Raw genomic sequence first — 13,209 nt, 5'->3', positions numbered from 1 at the left:
TGCAGGCTTAAGTCTGGCTGTTAATGTTTAAAGTTGGAATAAGATTTTGGGGACACCCTCTTTATCCCCTCAGCTTTACGCTAACCAGTTACCTAGCCTTCCTAAGAAAGAAATGAGGGGGAGGAGAGTCTGAAACAAATTTGGAAGGTGGGAAAAAAGTGCCAGCTTAGCAAAACTAACGAACACATCAACCGAGTGTGACGGCACGCTCCAGGTCCACCGCTTCTGCAAAGAAGGGAGAGAAGGGAATTTTCTCCACTCCTCTTCGGCTTTTTCCCCGTTGTTCTTCCTGTTTACGCTGTTGGAATCCCTCTGTAGTTATAAACCTTGTATTAGTTGAAGTAACCCAGACACCCGTCCATTCCCAATCTGGGCACAGCCTCCGCTGAAGCACCCTTTCCCGGTGAAGGTCACAGCCTTGGAGGTGCAGGAAGAACCCGCCATCCTCGCGGCTTTAAAGGATTCGCGGAGGGGAAGAAACGGACGTGAAAGCAACAACCCCTTTAGAGCAGACTCCGCCCTGAGAGCGCCTCGGGGCCCCAGCCCTACATGTGAGAAGCCGCAGGCAAGCCTGTCACGGCCACGGCCACGGCCACGGCCACGAGGGGAGCCTCCCTCGCAGAAACGCTATGCGCCCTAAACCAACACCGGGAAACAGGTCACTCGAAAGACGCCGAGCCAACGACAGGGAGGCTCACCCCCGCGATGACTCGGGACCAGCAGCCTGCGCCCCTCTCAGTTAAACTGCCCAACGAGAAACGGAACCTTCTCGGGCAGCCGAGGAGCCGCGTCCCAAACGTAAACATTCCATTGGCTTCCGCCGGCAGGTAGGCGGGGCTAGAGGCGCTGCATGTTTGGCAATCACAGTCTCGAAATGCTCCCCAAGACAGACTTCCAGAATCTTCTATGACGATTGGCTTGAGGATGAGTCAATCATTTAGCCATTTCCCCCTCCCTCTCTGTCCCTGCCTGTAAATGGCAAACACCGAGGAGAAGCCGGGAATGTGATTGGCTGTTTTTTAGGACAAAGGCAAACCAAAGCAAGATCAAGCCCATCGATTGGTCACGGTCTGACAACGTGTTCCAGCAATTGGCGAGATTAGAGTGGGTGGGGGGAGAGCTCGGCCTCCCTTCTCCGGATTGGTGGAAACGCGAGGAAGGGGGCGGGGCCGCACCTACTTCTCTGCCGCCTGGGCGTGCTGCGTCCTGGCGGGCAAGATGTCGGCTTCGAGGGTTCCGGAGCTGAAGCAGATCAGCCGCGGGGAGGCTATGCGTCTCGGGCCCGGCTGGAGCCACTCTTGCCACGCCATGCTGTACGCAGCCAATCCCGGACAGTTGTTCGGGCGGATCCCTATGCGCTTCTCGGTTCTGGTGAGGGCGGAGGAGGAGTGAGGCTGGACTCCGGGGCGGGGCCGGGCCGGACTGAGGGAGCCGGGAGCGGCGGGTCGAGGCTCTCGGAAGCTGTTGGGGAGCTGCGGGCAGGACCTGGTTTGGGGAGCGGGGATGCGGGGTCGGCTTGAGGGGCTGAGGAAGCGTAGAGGCGGGGCCGGCACCCAGGAGAGGGGGAAGGGCAGTGCGGGGAAAGACTGGAGGAAGGAGCCGGTGCCCCGCCGCTCTGCCCGAGGTCTCGAGGCTGAGCGCGTCTAGTCCCAGACAAGACAGCGAGAGCCGGAGCGAGTCCCGGCCGGCCTGGAGGAGGGAGAGCGTGGCCGGCTGGCGCGGGGCACTGCCCGCGGCCGCCCCGAAGCCGGGTCCCGCCGCCGGCCTCCCGCCCGCCAGCGCCTCGGGCCCAGTTAACCCGTGCGCTTCTCTTGCAGATGCAGATGCGCTTTGATGGGCTCCTGGGCTTCCCTGGGGGGTTTGTGGATCGTCGGTACTGGTCCCTGGAAGACGGGCTAAATCGGGTGCTGGGCTTAGGCTTGGGCTACCTCCGCCTCACGGAAGCCGACTACCTGAGCTCCCACCTGACGGAGGGGCCGCACCGTGTCGTGGCCCACCTGTACGCCAGGCAGCTCACCCTGGAGGAGCTGCACGCCGTGGAGATCAGCGCCGTGCACTCCCGGGATCACGGGCTGGAGGTGGGGCATCCTGGGGCGGGGAGCCTAGGACCCCCGCCCCCCACCCCGGGACGTGGCCCTGGCCGCCTGACACCGCTGGGGTTGGGCCCCGTGGGACTGAGCTGAGAACTGTTCGGAGCCAGGGGCGGCCGCAGGGAATCGAGGTGGAGCACAGAGGGCGTACGAGCCCCCGCAGGCTTCAGTGCTGTGGTCGGCCAGGCCCTAGGGAAGGGGCTTGGGTGTCGGGGATCAGGGGAGAGAGGAAAGAAGCGGGGCTTGTAAGGCCGCCCCCCGCTCAGGGTCCATGTGTTCCATCCGCTGTGCGTCTTGCCATTGCCAGTCCTGGGAGTGAGGGCTAGATCTGGTCGTGTGGGACCCAGTTTACCAAGGGGGTTCATTTGGGTCGGGGAACAGGGCGTTGCTTATGCAGACAATAGGTGGGAAATGTAGGGGTGGGATTTGGGAAGGTTGGGGTTTTATGGGTGTTAATTTGGGTGTGTTTGGGGCTTGGGCAGGGTAAAGGGGGATGGATCATAAGGGTGTTAGGCTAGGAAAAGAGGGAAAGCAAAGGTTTGGGAGCTTCCTACAACAGGGCCTGTATAACCGAAACGTGGGATTCAGGAAGGTATGGATTTGTAAATTGATGTGTCAACTGATCCCTTTAGCTAAGGAATGTTACAGGAAACCTTGAGATGACTTTCCTATAAAATGAGTTTCCAAAGGGGTAATTGGAACCTTGGATTCAAGCCTTGCTGTCGACAAGTGGTTAACCATAAGACTGGCCTTGTGTGTCGCCCTCTGAGCCCTTGGCATACGTTGCTGCTTTTTTCGCTGCCCTGGGAGCTTGATGTGGCTTCCAAGCTAAGAGTTTCAGGCCCTTCTCAGTAGGAGGGGGCCCAGCTCCTGGGTTCCTGATTGCCCTGTCTGCTCTTGTTGCAGGTGCTGGGCCTGGTCCGGGTTCCCCTGTACACCCAGAAGGATCGAGTTGGTGGGTTCCCCAACTTCCTTAGCAATGCCTTCATCAGCACTGCCAAGCACCAGCTGCTCTTTGCCCTGAAGGTGCTGAACATGATGCCTGAGGATAAGCTGGCAGAGGCCTTGGCTGCTGCTACTGAGAAACAGAAAAAGGCCTTGGAGCAACAGCAGACAGCTTCATCATGAAGCCATACAACCTCCATCCCTTAGGCTAGGTTTTCTCTCCTTATCTCTTTTCCCTGCCCCATCTTTTTTCCAAATTTTATATGCCCCAGGGGCTGAGAAAAGACAAGATAATTCATTAGAGGTGTGGGGTTTCTCCCGGTTTCCCTCCTAGGACTGAAAAGGAGTGCCTTTCATTCCTGTCTTCAACCTGTGCACAGTCCCCTTTTCTTTGGCCTCATTGCAAAGCAGCAGCAGCAGCCCGGGCTGGCACTTCAGGTTTGTTTAGAGGGGTACCTAAAGGTCACAGGGTAAGGAGCAGCACCCATCCAAGGTTTTGAGTGACCCATTTATTAGCACTAGCTTAAATGTTTGGCCTTTGGGGTCAAGGTCAAGACCTTAACATTTCTCTGCATGAATCTTTTGTTTAAGGGGGCAGTTGTCAGTTTGGTTCAGGCCCCAGAAATAAGGGTGTTCTGGTTAAAAAGGTTCCTTAATTCTTGAGGATGCTTTTGGTTACATTGACATATTCCTGCTTGTTCCATTTCCTCAGCCCAAAGAGAGAAGGAATCAAGGTTTTGGTGGGATGTGGCTGGGGCTTTTTTGGTTCTCCTTATTTTGAAATTGTTAGGTTTTCTACTCATGTGGTATATGGGATTTTACAGTAACTTTTACCTTGCCTCTGCCTGTTTTGAAAGAGCTTGGGAAGTTTAGCCTGACTAGGGTGGATAGGGGATGCTCCTTCCCTGGGAAGACTGGGAAAGGGCTAGGTTTTTGTGCGTGTGTGTGTGTGTGTGTGTGTGTGTGTGTGTGTGTGTGTGTGAAAGAGTGTATGAGTGTATGTATGTGTGTGTGTGTGCAAGCAAGCGCGCGTGTGTGTGTGTGCATGCTTCCTCAAGTGCAAATCTTAGCAGGAAAGAAAAATAAAGTAGCTTGACAGCTCTTTGGTGTGGCCCTCCTTTTATCTCTAGCAGAGGGGATGCTAGAGTCCCCATCCCTGGGATCCTGGCACTGTTCCTAGCTGAGAGTGCCAAAGATTAAAGGATAAGTGTGAGATGCTATGTTTTCTTAGGAGTGGACTAGGTGGTCATCACTGAGCCGTCCACATCCTTTCAGATCCCTGGAAGTGTATTTTTAAGAAAGCTGACTAGGACTTGGTGGGGGAGGGGATGGGTGCGCAGTATAGCTTAGGACTTTCAGACTGTTCAGAGCTGGCTGTATCAAACTTGTGACCCTGGCCTTATTAATACCATGTTCTATCAGGTGAAATAACGCTGACTCTGGGACACTGACTTAGGTCACAAAGAAGTAAAGGTTCTGTTGTCTTACGGTTTTGAGTAGGAAGAAGTAGGACCTGGGCTGTGCTCGTACATTCCCTGGCTTACGAGAAGTCGAGTGCTAGGTTCAGGACATTTTAAGAGGGTTATGGTATAGTTCTGACATTTCTGCATGCCTGGCAATCTTAATGACTTCTGTATTGGACTTTGAAGGTATCTGTTAATTAAATCTTAGGCTTCCTTTCCTGACCAAGCTGAAAAGAAGGGGACTAGCCAGAGCTGTTGTGGCTGATGTGTGTGTGTTAGGCCAGTGACCATCAGCTTTTCTGTGGTTATAACACTCTTACTAGTTTTAGAACGTTTCTTCTACCTCCCCTTCCCCCTCGCACTTACAAACAAACCCAAATCCTACAAACTGTTATGTACCTTACTTATTTTTTAAGTTGTAAAATCTAATTCTTGAATGAGTGAAGAAGGGAGTGACTGAGCTTGCAGAAAATGGCTTAAGGAATCACTGCACTGGGCAGGTGCCAAGTGCAAAATAAGGCTAGAAGAATTGATCACTTAGGGAACTGAGCAAAATAGGGCCCCAGCTAAGGTGATTCAGAAAGCACAAGCAGAGGGACTTTCAGCCCTGTGTCATTTATTGGGCAATGTGACCTAGACTAAAAGGAAAGTCATGTGGCCCCAACAAAGTATCCATTTTGTTCTCTTGTCTTGTAAAGAAAGACAACTGATTTTTCCTAGGACATTGGTAGGAGACGTACAACTCAGGAAATTTTCTCTGGTGGGGAAGGATAAATCCAAAGTAATGACAGTTACTAGGAAGCTGCAGCAGGCATGGCTGGTGAGGGCATCCTCTGTTACTTCCCCAAAAATAATGGTAGCCCCAACTGAGAGAAATACTTGTTTTGTGTAACTAAGTACCCCAAATGGGAGCTAACCTATGTGGGAGCAGAAAACAGCCATGATGAGTTTTCACATGTGGTAAGGGATAAGGAACACAGGGGTAGGTAGGTGGCATGTATCACATGCCAAGAACCACAAAAATATAAGGACAGGTGCTAGGGTTGGACTAATAGGTTCACAAAGAGACTCAGGGCTGACAGTATTTATTGTTAACCTTGGTAACCTATTGGTAACCTTGAAGCTATAGGACACTATGAACATAGCTCCAAGTTCACATCTTTTCTCATTATTCCCTTTAAAAGACTGACATTTAGTTTTGAAGAAATCCAGTTCTCTGAGACCCTGAACACATCCTTAGGGTTTGGTTTAGCTCACTCTGGGTTGTATGGGCAAATCACTGTGACTATATGATCATCATATGCAACCTCAGTCTGGGGTGGGGGTGGGGCAGCGTTTATGAGATCTGGGCCAAGAGAGAGAAAGCCTCAGGGCTGACAGAATTTATAAGTTTTGTGAAAAAAAAAATTGGCAGTCCTATCTGCTGACTTAATATACAAAATAATTCTCCTTGGACACCTGCATGTTCTTTGCCAACCTAATCAAGCCATGTAGTTGGTAGTAATTAAAAGACTATGGTTAGTCTCCTATAGGTTGCAAGGATTTCCCTCCGTGTGCCTCTCAGGGGCTCTTCTATCGCACTGACAAAAGTAAAGGGTGGTCACTGTACAAGCTGGGTAACAGGACTTTGTAGGGATTCATCTTGGGCTCAGAGATCAAGACTTATTTGCAAAAAAAAAAAAAAGTCTAGGGCTTAAATGGACAAAACCAGTGCTTTAAATAGTTTGGATTTTCAGCCTCCCCTCAAGGTACACGTACCTCCCCACCACTCAGTCCAGCCTGGGATATCTATCAGCCTGGAAGACAGCCCTTCTACTTCTTGTTTAAAGAATCTGGGACTCCACACATACCAGCTCTAAAAGAGGGCTGTGGCCCTGGAACACCATCTGCCTAAAGGGAACCATTAGAAACCTGGTGTGGTAGTTGGTCAGCACAGTGGCTGGCACCATTAAGTTGGATCCCTGCAGAGGATGGGGGGAGTGCCAGCAGGTCCATGGGGAACTGTTGCTGGAAAATTTGTTCTTAAGAGTCAAAATGTAACAGTGAATCCGCTGACAAACTCAAGTTTTATTTTACAGAAAACAAAGGAAAATCCAGATCTGGGTCCCTGTGTTAGTACCCAAACTAAAGCCCAAGTAGCCACCTGCTGTGGGAAAATAAATGCTTCATAGCAGCCATCTGCATCTAGGATTTGTCTTTGTGCTGCAGGAATGTATCTGGACTCTAAGTCTGAGAAGGAAGCCCACAACTGAGACATTCATGTGCCCTTTGATAGGCTCTCCTTCATCTGCTGCACCTTGTTCTTCTTCAGTGCTCACAACTGATACGCCCTCCCTCAGTGGGTGGGGCCTGCTCTCTGGCCTGAGGATGGCCTTGTTTCCTGGGGTCCCACCACCCCCCTCACGGTGTTGCAAATAGAGAGGGATGGACTCTTGGCCCCAACCCACTTATTCTTCCAGGCACACAGTTTCAGGGTGGAGTGGTCACCCGACGTCAATTTCTGGAAAGCAAGTTGACGATGATATAGGTCTATGCCAAACCAAAATAATTAACACATGTCTATACATTCAGATTACAAGAGAAGTCTCAACCTGTCTAACTTTTCTCTCCCCTTCTGGTGCAATTTGACCCTTTAAAAGGGTCCCTAAAACTACAGGGTCCCTTTTTACAACTGGCTTGTTAACTTTAAAAAACTGAAACAATAAAAACCCTGTCAGCTGAATGAGTCCAAACGATTCAACTTCACACCTTTCTGTTCCGGTGTAAAGACATGACCTGTCTGGGTTTTACTTGGAGCTTCAACACTCACCATCATGTTCTATGGTTCTCTCCAATTCTGCTTCCCATTTAGGACTTGCAGCTTTTCTAGGCTCTGGTTCATGGAACACAGAGCTTTCCCTAGAGAGAGAAATTTATTTTGTTTTTTTATTCCTTAAACCAATAAGAAAAGAATTTTTCACAGGGCACAGTGGGCCCCACGTGTATCCTTCTAGATGAAAGGCTAAAATGTGATGCTAAGTGTATAAAATAGTAACTTCCAATTTTGTAGTAGAAGACTACACAGTGCCTCCTCAGATTTGCTAGGTGCCCCTGGTGACACCCAAGTCCACTGCTCTTGCTCTTTCACCAAGTGGGGTTGGTACCACTTAAAAGTGAGTGGACAGAAAAAGTACTTCCAAGGATGACATCCCTAGGTAAGGTATACAACAGAACTTCTGGAGATGAGCTTAGTCTCCAGAGCTGCCCTCAATGTCTCTGGACGTAGGTGGTACTGTGGTTAGAGCAATAATGATACTTAGAAGGTTGTTGTGAGGATCATTGGAGAACAGTGTGCAAACGTTATATAAGCTCTATAAACACTAGGTGCTGTTATAATTACAACTTTACTACATAAAGCCCTCGTACATTGTAATCAAGTTTACTGCTGTAGCACCCTTCAGAGATGGCCACTGTCAACGTTCGGTAGAGTGTACCATAGAACTTAGATTGTGAACTTAGAGACAAAAAGCTTTAAATATCTGAACAAAAAAACCCTTGTACTATTTTGACAGTGTCCCTTTTATATAATTAAAGAGTTGGTTTTAATGTGGACATATAACTATGGATGTTACTTAACCTCAACCTTCCTTCCCTCACCTTTAAAATGGGGAAAACCATCAATCTTAGGTTTGTGAAGAATGCCCTCTGCAAAACCTTCAAGTACTAACTGCTACAGGGTATTCCCTTCAACACTTAAAGATTCAGTTTTTCATAGCTTCGGTAAACTGAAACAAAATGCCTACTCTGTGCAAAGCACTGTCAGACTGAGAATACAAAGACAAAAGGAATGGTTCTTGCCCTTAAGGAGCTGAAAAACTCAGTGAGTTCTTTTACTTTAAAAAAAATCTGCTTTCCTAGCTCTTCAGTCTTTTTTTTACTGTTATATCAAATTTCAGTTTCTTAATAAGCCTTTTTAGATATGGGACGTGTGTGCTCCGAGAGAAGAAGGAACCACTCAAAGGGCCAAATCACACACAACTCTTCCCCACTATATTAGAAACTCACCCATGTTGCTGACACAGTCCTCTAGGGCTCCTGATAACTCAGACAGGCTCATGGACTTCAGAGAAGCCTGCCATCCCTTGAAACCTGAAGGAAGAAAGAGACTGGTATTTGCTTTGGGTATCCTGTCAGTCTAAATAGTCAGGTATAACATTAACATGCTTCCAGCTACATTAAGCAGTAGTCACTAAAACTAAGATTAGATCAAATATAAAGTAAGTTGCTGCAGCAAACTGGTCCTAGCACCTTTAGGAGGAATCTAGTGAATGGATTCAGAACTCCACAGTTAGGAAATTGCTCCAGAGAGCTGAAGAGCTCCCTTGCTTTGGGGGCCCTCAGAGCCAAAGACTTCGGGCTACAGTGTGTTCCTTCTCAGTGTGTTCCTTGTGAAGTTCACTCCATTCCTTGAGCCCCCTTAAGCACTTTCTTCTCAACACCTAGCAACAGGATACAGCTGGACAATAATTCAGCTCCTTCAAGCTAACTCCTTGATAATGGAGTTATATAATGGGGGAGAGGGCAGGGGGCTGTAATAAGTTGTGCTTAGTGCATCTTATGTCAACTGTAAAGGTCCTTACCTTAGAGGTCAGATACTTCTCAATGTGAGCCTTCAAGGAAACTGGTTGCCTGCATGCTAATTACTATAATTCATCCTGACTTGTTTGGGGGGGTGGGGTGGGGGTAGAAGGGGAATGACAAGGTAATTCTACCAAAGGTGACATATGGCAGATAGCAAGCAGAGTTACCAATTGTGGGTTGCCTACTTGTGGTCTGAGAAGTCCTAAAGGCAGTTGCCAAAATAGGCAACTGATCCAAAGAGAAAAGGTTGACATGCTTACCAATTGACTTGTTACAAGCTAACTGGAAACAATTAGCACCCTCATTAGTTTATCAATATAACTAAGGTGATCCCTAAATCTTTAAGAGGGATGAAGTTATCAATATTTCAATGAGTCCCAAGAGCCTAAGGAACAACATGAACATTTGGTATAAAAAAGACATTTGGAGGAACGGTAAAGACTAAAAGTTTTGCCTCAGGCCCCTTCATCTGGAGAATGTGTTTGCTCTCCATCTCGAGAAATCTGCTAGTAGCTGTGGTTGCTACTGAAAATTCTGATGATAGTTGTGACCAAAAATCCCCTCCACCCATAACGGTATACTTTTCTCAGAGGTGGATTCTGTTCAATCTGCCAATTTCTCCTAACTAGTAAACTGAAGGATTACACTGAGAGGACGAGTTTATTTAGGAAGATTAAATCTTTTTTGCAGAAAGCAGCCTAAATGCTTACAGATTTAATAAATTAAAAAATGGAGCAGAAGATGCTAGTGCTCTAGAACCAGTATGGTGCACAGTTTGCTTTAGACAGTAATTCAAAGCTTTTAACCTCATTTTATTTGCACTGGCCTATTTTTGTCTTTCCCTACTCCCCAGGTTGTTTGGAACAAATACTAAGAATTAGCATGATTTTGTCTTATAACAAATAATTTGAAAAGTATAGGGCACATGCCAAGAATCAAAGGATGATTCAACATCAGGAAATAATCATCACATGATAATTTCAATGGGTGTGAGAAAAGCCTTTGACAAAATACAGCATTCATTTAAGGACCTAAAAGTACAGGCATGGAAAAGTCCTTCACTATGATCAAATTCATATTTAAAATTAAATATATAAACACCAGAAACTTTCCCAGTACAAACAGGGGCAAAGCAAGGATTCCTGTCTCCTCACTATTTTGACAGTTCTATATTTGATGGCTATAGCAATAAGTCAAGGGACCAATATTAAAAGGGACCAGCAAGGAGGGGAAGAATTTGTCCCTATTTGCAGATGGCACAATGCTTTACTTGGAAAACCCCAAGAAATCAACAAAGAAACTAAATTTAGATGATCTGCGGCCTCAGTAAAGGCCTTAAAACAAACCCACAAAAATCGTTATCATTTGTATAAGGTACTAAGAAAAAGTACCAAGTGAGAATAAGAAAAATTCCATTTGGTTTAACTACAAAACACCTAAAATATGCGAGAGTTAGTCTACCAAAACACGTAGAAAATATCATAGAAATACAATTATAAAATACTCCCTACCTTTATAGAAATAAAAGAGTTCAAGAATTATAGTGATTCACTATTCATCTTGGAACTGTGCCAGAGGATAAAAATGACAATACAAATTACATTAACTTACAGATTTACTCCTATAACAGTAAAATTACCAAGGGGCTACTTTAGAAAAATAAATAAAATTCATTTGGAAGAATAAAAATATTACCTCAAATGACATTATAAAACACTTTTTGATACCAGTTTAAAAAAGAGAAAAGCAGATCAGTGAAACACTATCAATCAAAAACAGCCTAGTGTTCGGTTCACCCCAGAACATAAGTTAGTGTAGGAATGCCTCCCCTTTCTGTTGTGAAAAGTAGAAAGCAGTTGGGCAAAATGGATATGACACCTGGATATAAACAGAAACTTCTACTTTGCCAAACTGATTTCTATTTTTGATTAAACCAATTCTGATTTTTTAGAATCAGTATAAAAGGAATGTCTCTGAAGAGAATTCTTTTTTTTAAGAGAATTCTTAACCAATGACTAGACGTCATAAAAAGCAAAAAAGAAAAATTCAATTATATGAGACTGAAAAACTTTCCTATAGATTAGAGATCATTTGTATCAAATATCATCTATAAAAATATGATGTCCAAGATACATAGGAAGCTGACCCATACTAGCCAAAAGCCATTTCTGCAATAAGTAGTTAAAGGATTTAAACAAACATTTCAAGATAGTTGCGAACTATCAATGACCACTGAAAATATGCTCTGCCAGATCTCTAACACAGGAAGAATGCAAATTAAAACTGAAGTTTTCTCTCACATCAGTCAAATTGGCAAAGGTAGTAAAGAATTGGGGTCAGTGTTGAAGGGATGTGGGAAGAGACCCGCTAATGCACCATTGGTGAAACAGTGGTTTCAGACATTCTGGATGAATATGCTTTGGCCCTGTTCCAACTAATAAAGTCTCCCTCTTCTAGATGACAAGCAAACTGGTTCCCCCAGATTCCAAAGGAATCCTTGAGCATTTCACTCACCAGCTCCCAGGTGTGCTTTTGTCGGCGGTACCCAGCCTAGGGTGTCTTCCTGTTTCACCCGAGATGACAGCTCAGTCTGACAGGCTCTATCAAGCAGAAAACCAAGCCCCATTAAATGAACAGCCCACACAATCTAGAAAAAGAACTGCTCAGCCAGGAGAAGCAAGAATGCCACCTTTTTATCCAGCCAAGCAATTACTTGCTTATGAAGAAAGCTAAACTTAAAACGAATAAAAAAAACAAAAAATAAAGATTTAAAAAACAACAATAAAAAACCCCCAACTAATTACAGAGCTATCAGCACTAAGCCAAGGTGCTATATTCCTGACACTAACTGTCCAAAAAGCATTACTAGATTTCTTGTCTTACGCAGAAGTGGTAGGGACTGGAGTGCTTCTGTGGAGGAAAAGGATGTTCTCTATTGCTTTTGCATTAAGTGAGCAGTCCCTTCACGTTCTTTACCTTCCAAACTCCAGTCTAATTTAACTACACTGAAGCCCCACTGGTTTCCCAGTTACCTGGAGAACCAGACAGCTATAACCATCCTAATAACAGGTTTCTTAGCTAAGTATCTTACTCAGAAGCAGGACGTTGATTATGGTCCGACAGCAATATGGACAGACATATGACAAAATAATAAGCAATTTAGTTAACAAATCAACTTAGATCCTCTCAGCCCTGGTCATCCTTGGTGTGCTGAAGAGGTGATTTCCCAGGCAAATATTTGGAGAGGTGCCTGGGTGACCACAGAATGGTACTGCTAAAGAAACTGCCAAATGTCTCAGCCTTAAGATTTTTAACATTTTTTTGGCTTGAGGTATAAGTATTCACTATCAGAAAAAGGTTAGATCTGGCTTTGTTAGAAAGAAATACCAAGCAGAGTAAATGGAATTTTTTCATGCTACAATCCATCTGGGTTAGGCTGAGTTTCAGTTAGATTCACAAGGAGTAATATTCTATTCCTGCTCTTCCAATACCCCTTATGCTAGAATTGAAAGAAGTGGAGGAAGATGGTGGCTTCACTAAATGAAGGCACCTACAGTCAATGGTTCTAGTATCTAACATCTATTCAACCTTTTTTTTTTTTTAATGTTGTATGTTTACAGTCAATCAATGAAGGCACCTTTGAACTGCTATGTTCTGTCTTTCTTTACATAGACTAGTCATTATCAGTGGACAGAGGAACTGCTGCCAGACAGTAACCCAACCTGCTGCCTCTGACTGAAGACTTGTTCAGATCTTTTTGATAAGTTGTTTTGTTTGGCTGAACTTTTTTTTTCTTTCTTTTTAAAATTCTTTATTACAGATAGCTCTCGGCAAGGGTGGGGGAGGGATACAGTAGGAATTGTAACCAATATAAAAATAAAGATATCAATAAAAAATTACTTTCTTAAAAAGTTATTTGGGCCAGATATACTTCTCTTACCTGTGATCACATCCCCTAACATAAGAAGAGCAATTCCTTTTGTACAACTCATCAAGCAATGTGCCGTCAAAATGCTTTACTTTTCTTGGAAGTCCACCTACTATGAATGAGGTCTTTTCGTGGTGGCCCTTTTTCACTGCCACACTAAATC

At 45.5% G+C, this 13,209-nt stretch overlaps 2 protein-coding genes across 8 annotated transcripts in view; one reads left to right on the top strand and one right to left on the bottom strand.

The window, feature by feature from the left end:
• The first annotated feature begins 1,101 nt into the window (after positions 1 to 1,101).
• NUDT16L1 (nudix hydrolase 16 like 1) lies at positions 1,102 to 8,089 on the top strand. Its single transcript, XM_036737392.1, has 3 exons — positions 1,102 to 1,371; positions 1,818 to 2,078; positions 2,997 to 8,089. The coding sequence occupies exons 1-3, from the start codon at positions 1,219 to 1,221 to the stop codon at positions 3,216 to 3,218; spliced, it is 636 nt and encodes a 211-aa protein (XP_036593287.1). The 5' UTR covers positions 1,102 to 1,218; the 3' UTR covers positions 3,219 to 8,089.
• The window catches only part of ANKS3 (ankyrin repeat and sterile alpha motif domain containing 3), a 39,731-nt gene continuing 33,067 nt past the window's right edge, over positions 6,546 to 13,209 (bottom strand). For 6 of the 7 annotated variants that reach the window (XM_036737384.1, XM_036737385.1, XM_036737388.1 and 3 more), the window contains 4 exons: positions 11,633 to 11,718; positions 8,543 to 8,626; positions 7,308 to 7,396; positions 6,546 to 6,998 (listed from right to left, as the gene is read on the bottom strand). In XM_036737384.1, the coding sequence (XP_036593279.1) occupies positions 7,317 to 7,396; positions 8,543 to 8,626; positions 11,633 to 11,718 (250 nt within the window). In that variant the 3' untranslated portion in view covers positions 6,546 to 6,998; positions 7,308 to 7,316. Of the gene's footprint in view, positions 7,397 to 8,542; positions 8,627 to 11,632; positions 11,719 to 13,209 lie in introns of all 7 variants that reach the window. The other variant, XM_036737386.1, reaches the window with a different exon arrangement.

The sequence above is a fragment of the Trichosurus vulpecula genome, chromosome 9 (genome assembly GCF_011100635.1).
Source record: "Trichosurus vulpecula isolate mTriVul1 chromosome 9, mTriVul1.pri, whole genome shotgun sequence".
In the NCBI taxonomy this organism is placed as follows: Eukaryota; Metazoa; Chordata; class Mammalia; order Diprotodontia; family Phalangeridae; genus Trichosurus; species Trichosurus vulpecula.
Note: the sequence above shows the minus strand (reverse complement) of the source record. Positions and strands in the feature narration are given on the sequence as shown.

Excerpts from the sequence above, each read along its gene's own strand:
- NUDT16L1 (XM_036737392.1), top strand. The coding sequence starts at position 1,219 with ATGTCGGCTTCGAGGGTTCCGGAGCTGAAGCAGATCAGCCGCGGGGAG. Across the intron at positions 1,372-1,817 it reads CTATGCGCTTCTCGGTTCTG|ATGCAGATGCGCTTTGATGG; the intron begins GTGAGGGCGGAG and ends CTTCTCTTGCAG. Across the intron at positions 2,079-2,996 it reads CCCGGGATCACGGGCTGGAG|GTGCTGGGCCTGGTCCGGGT; the intron begins GTGGGGCATCCT and ends CTCTTGTTGCAG.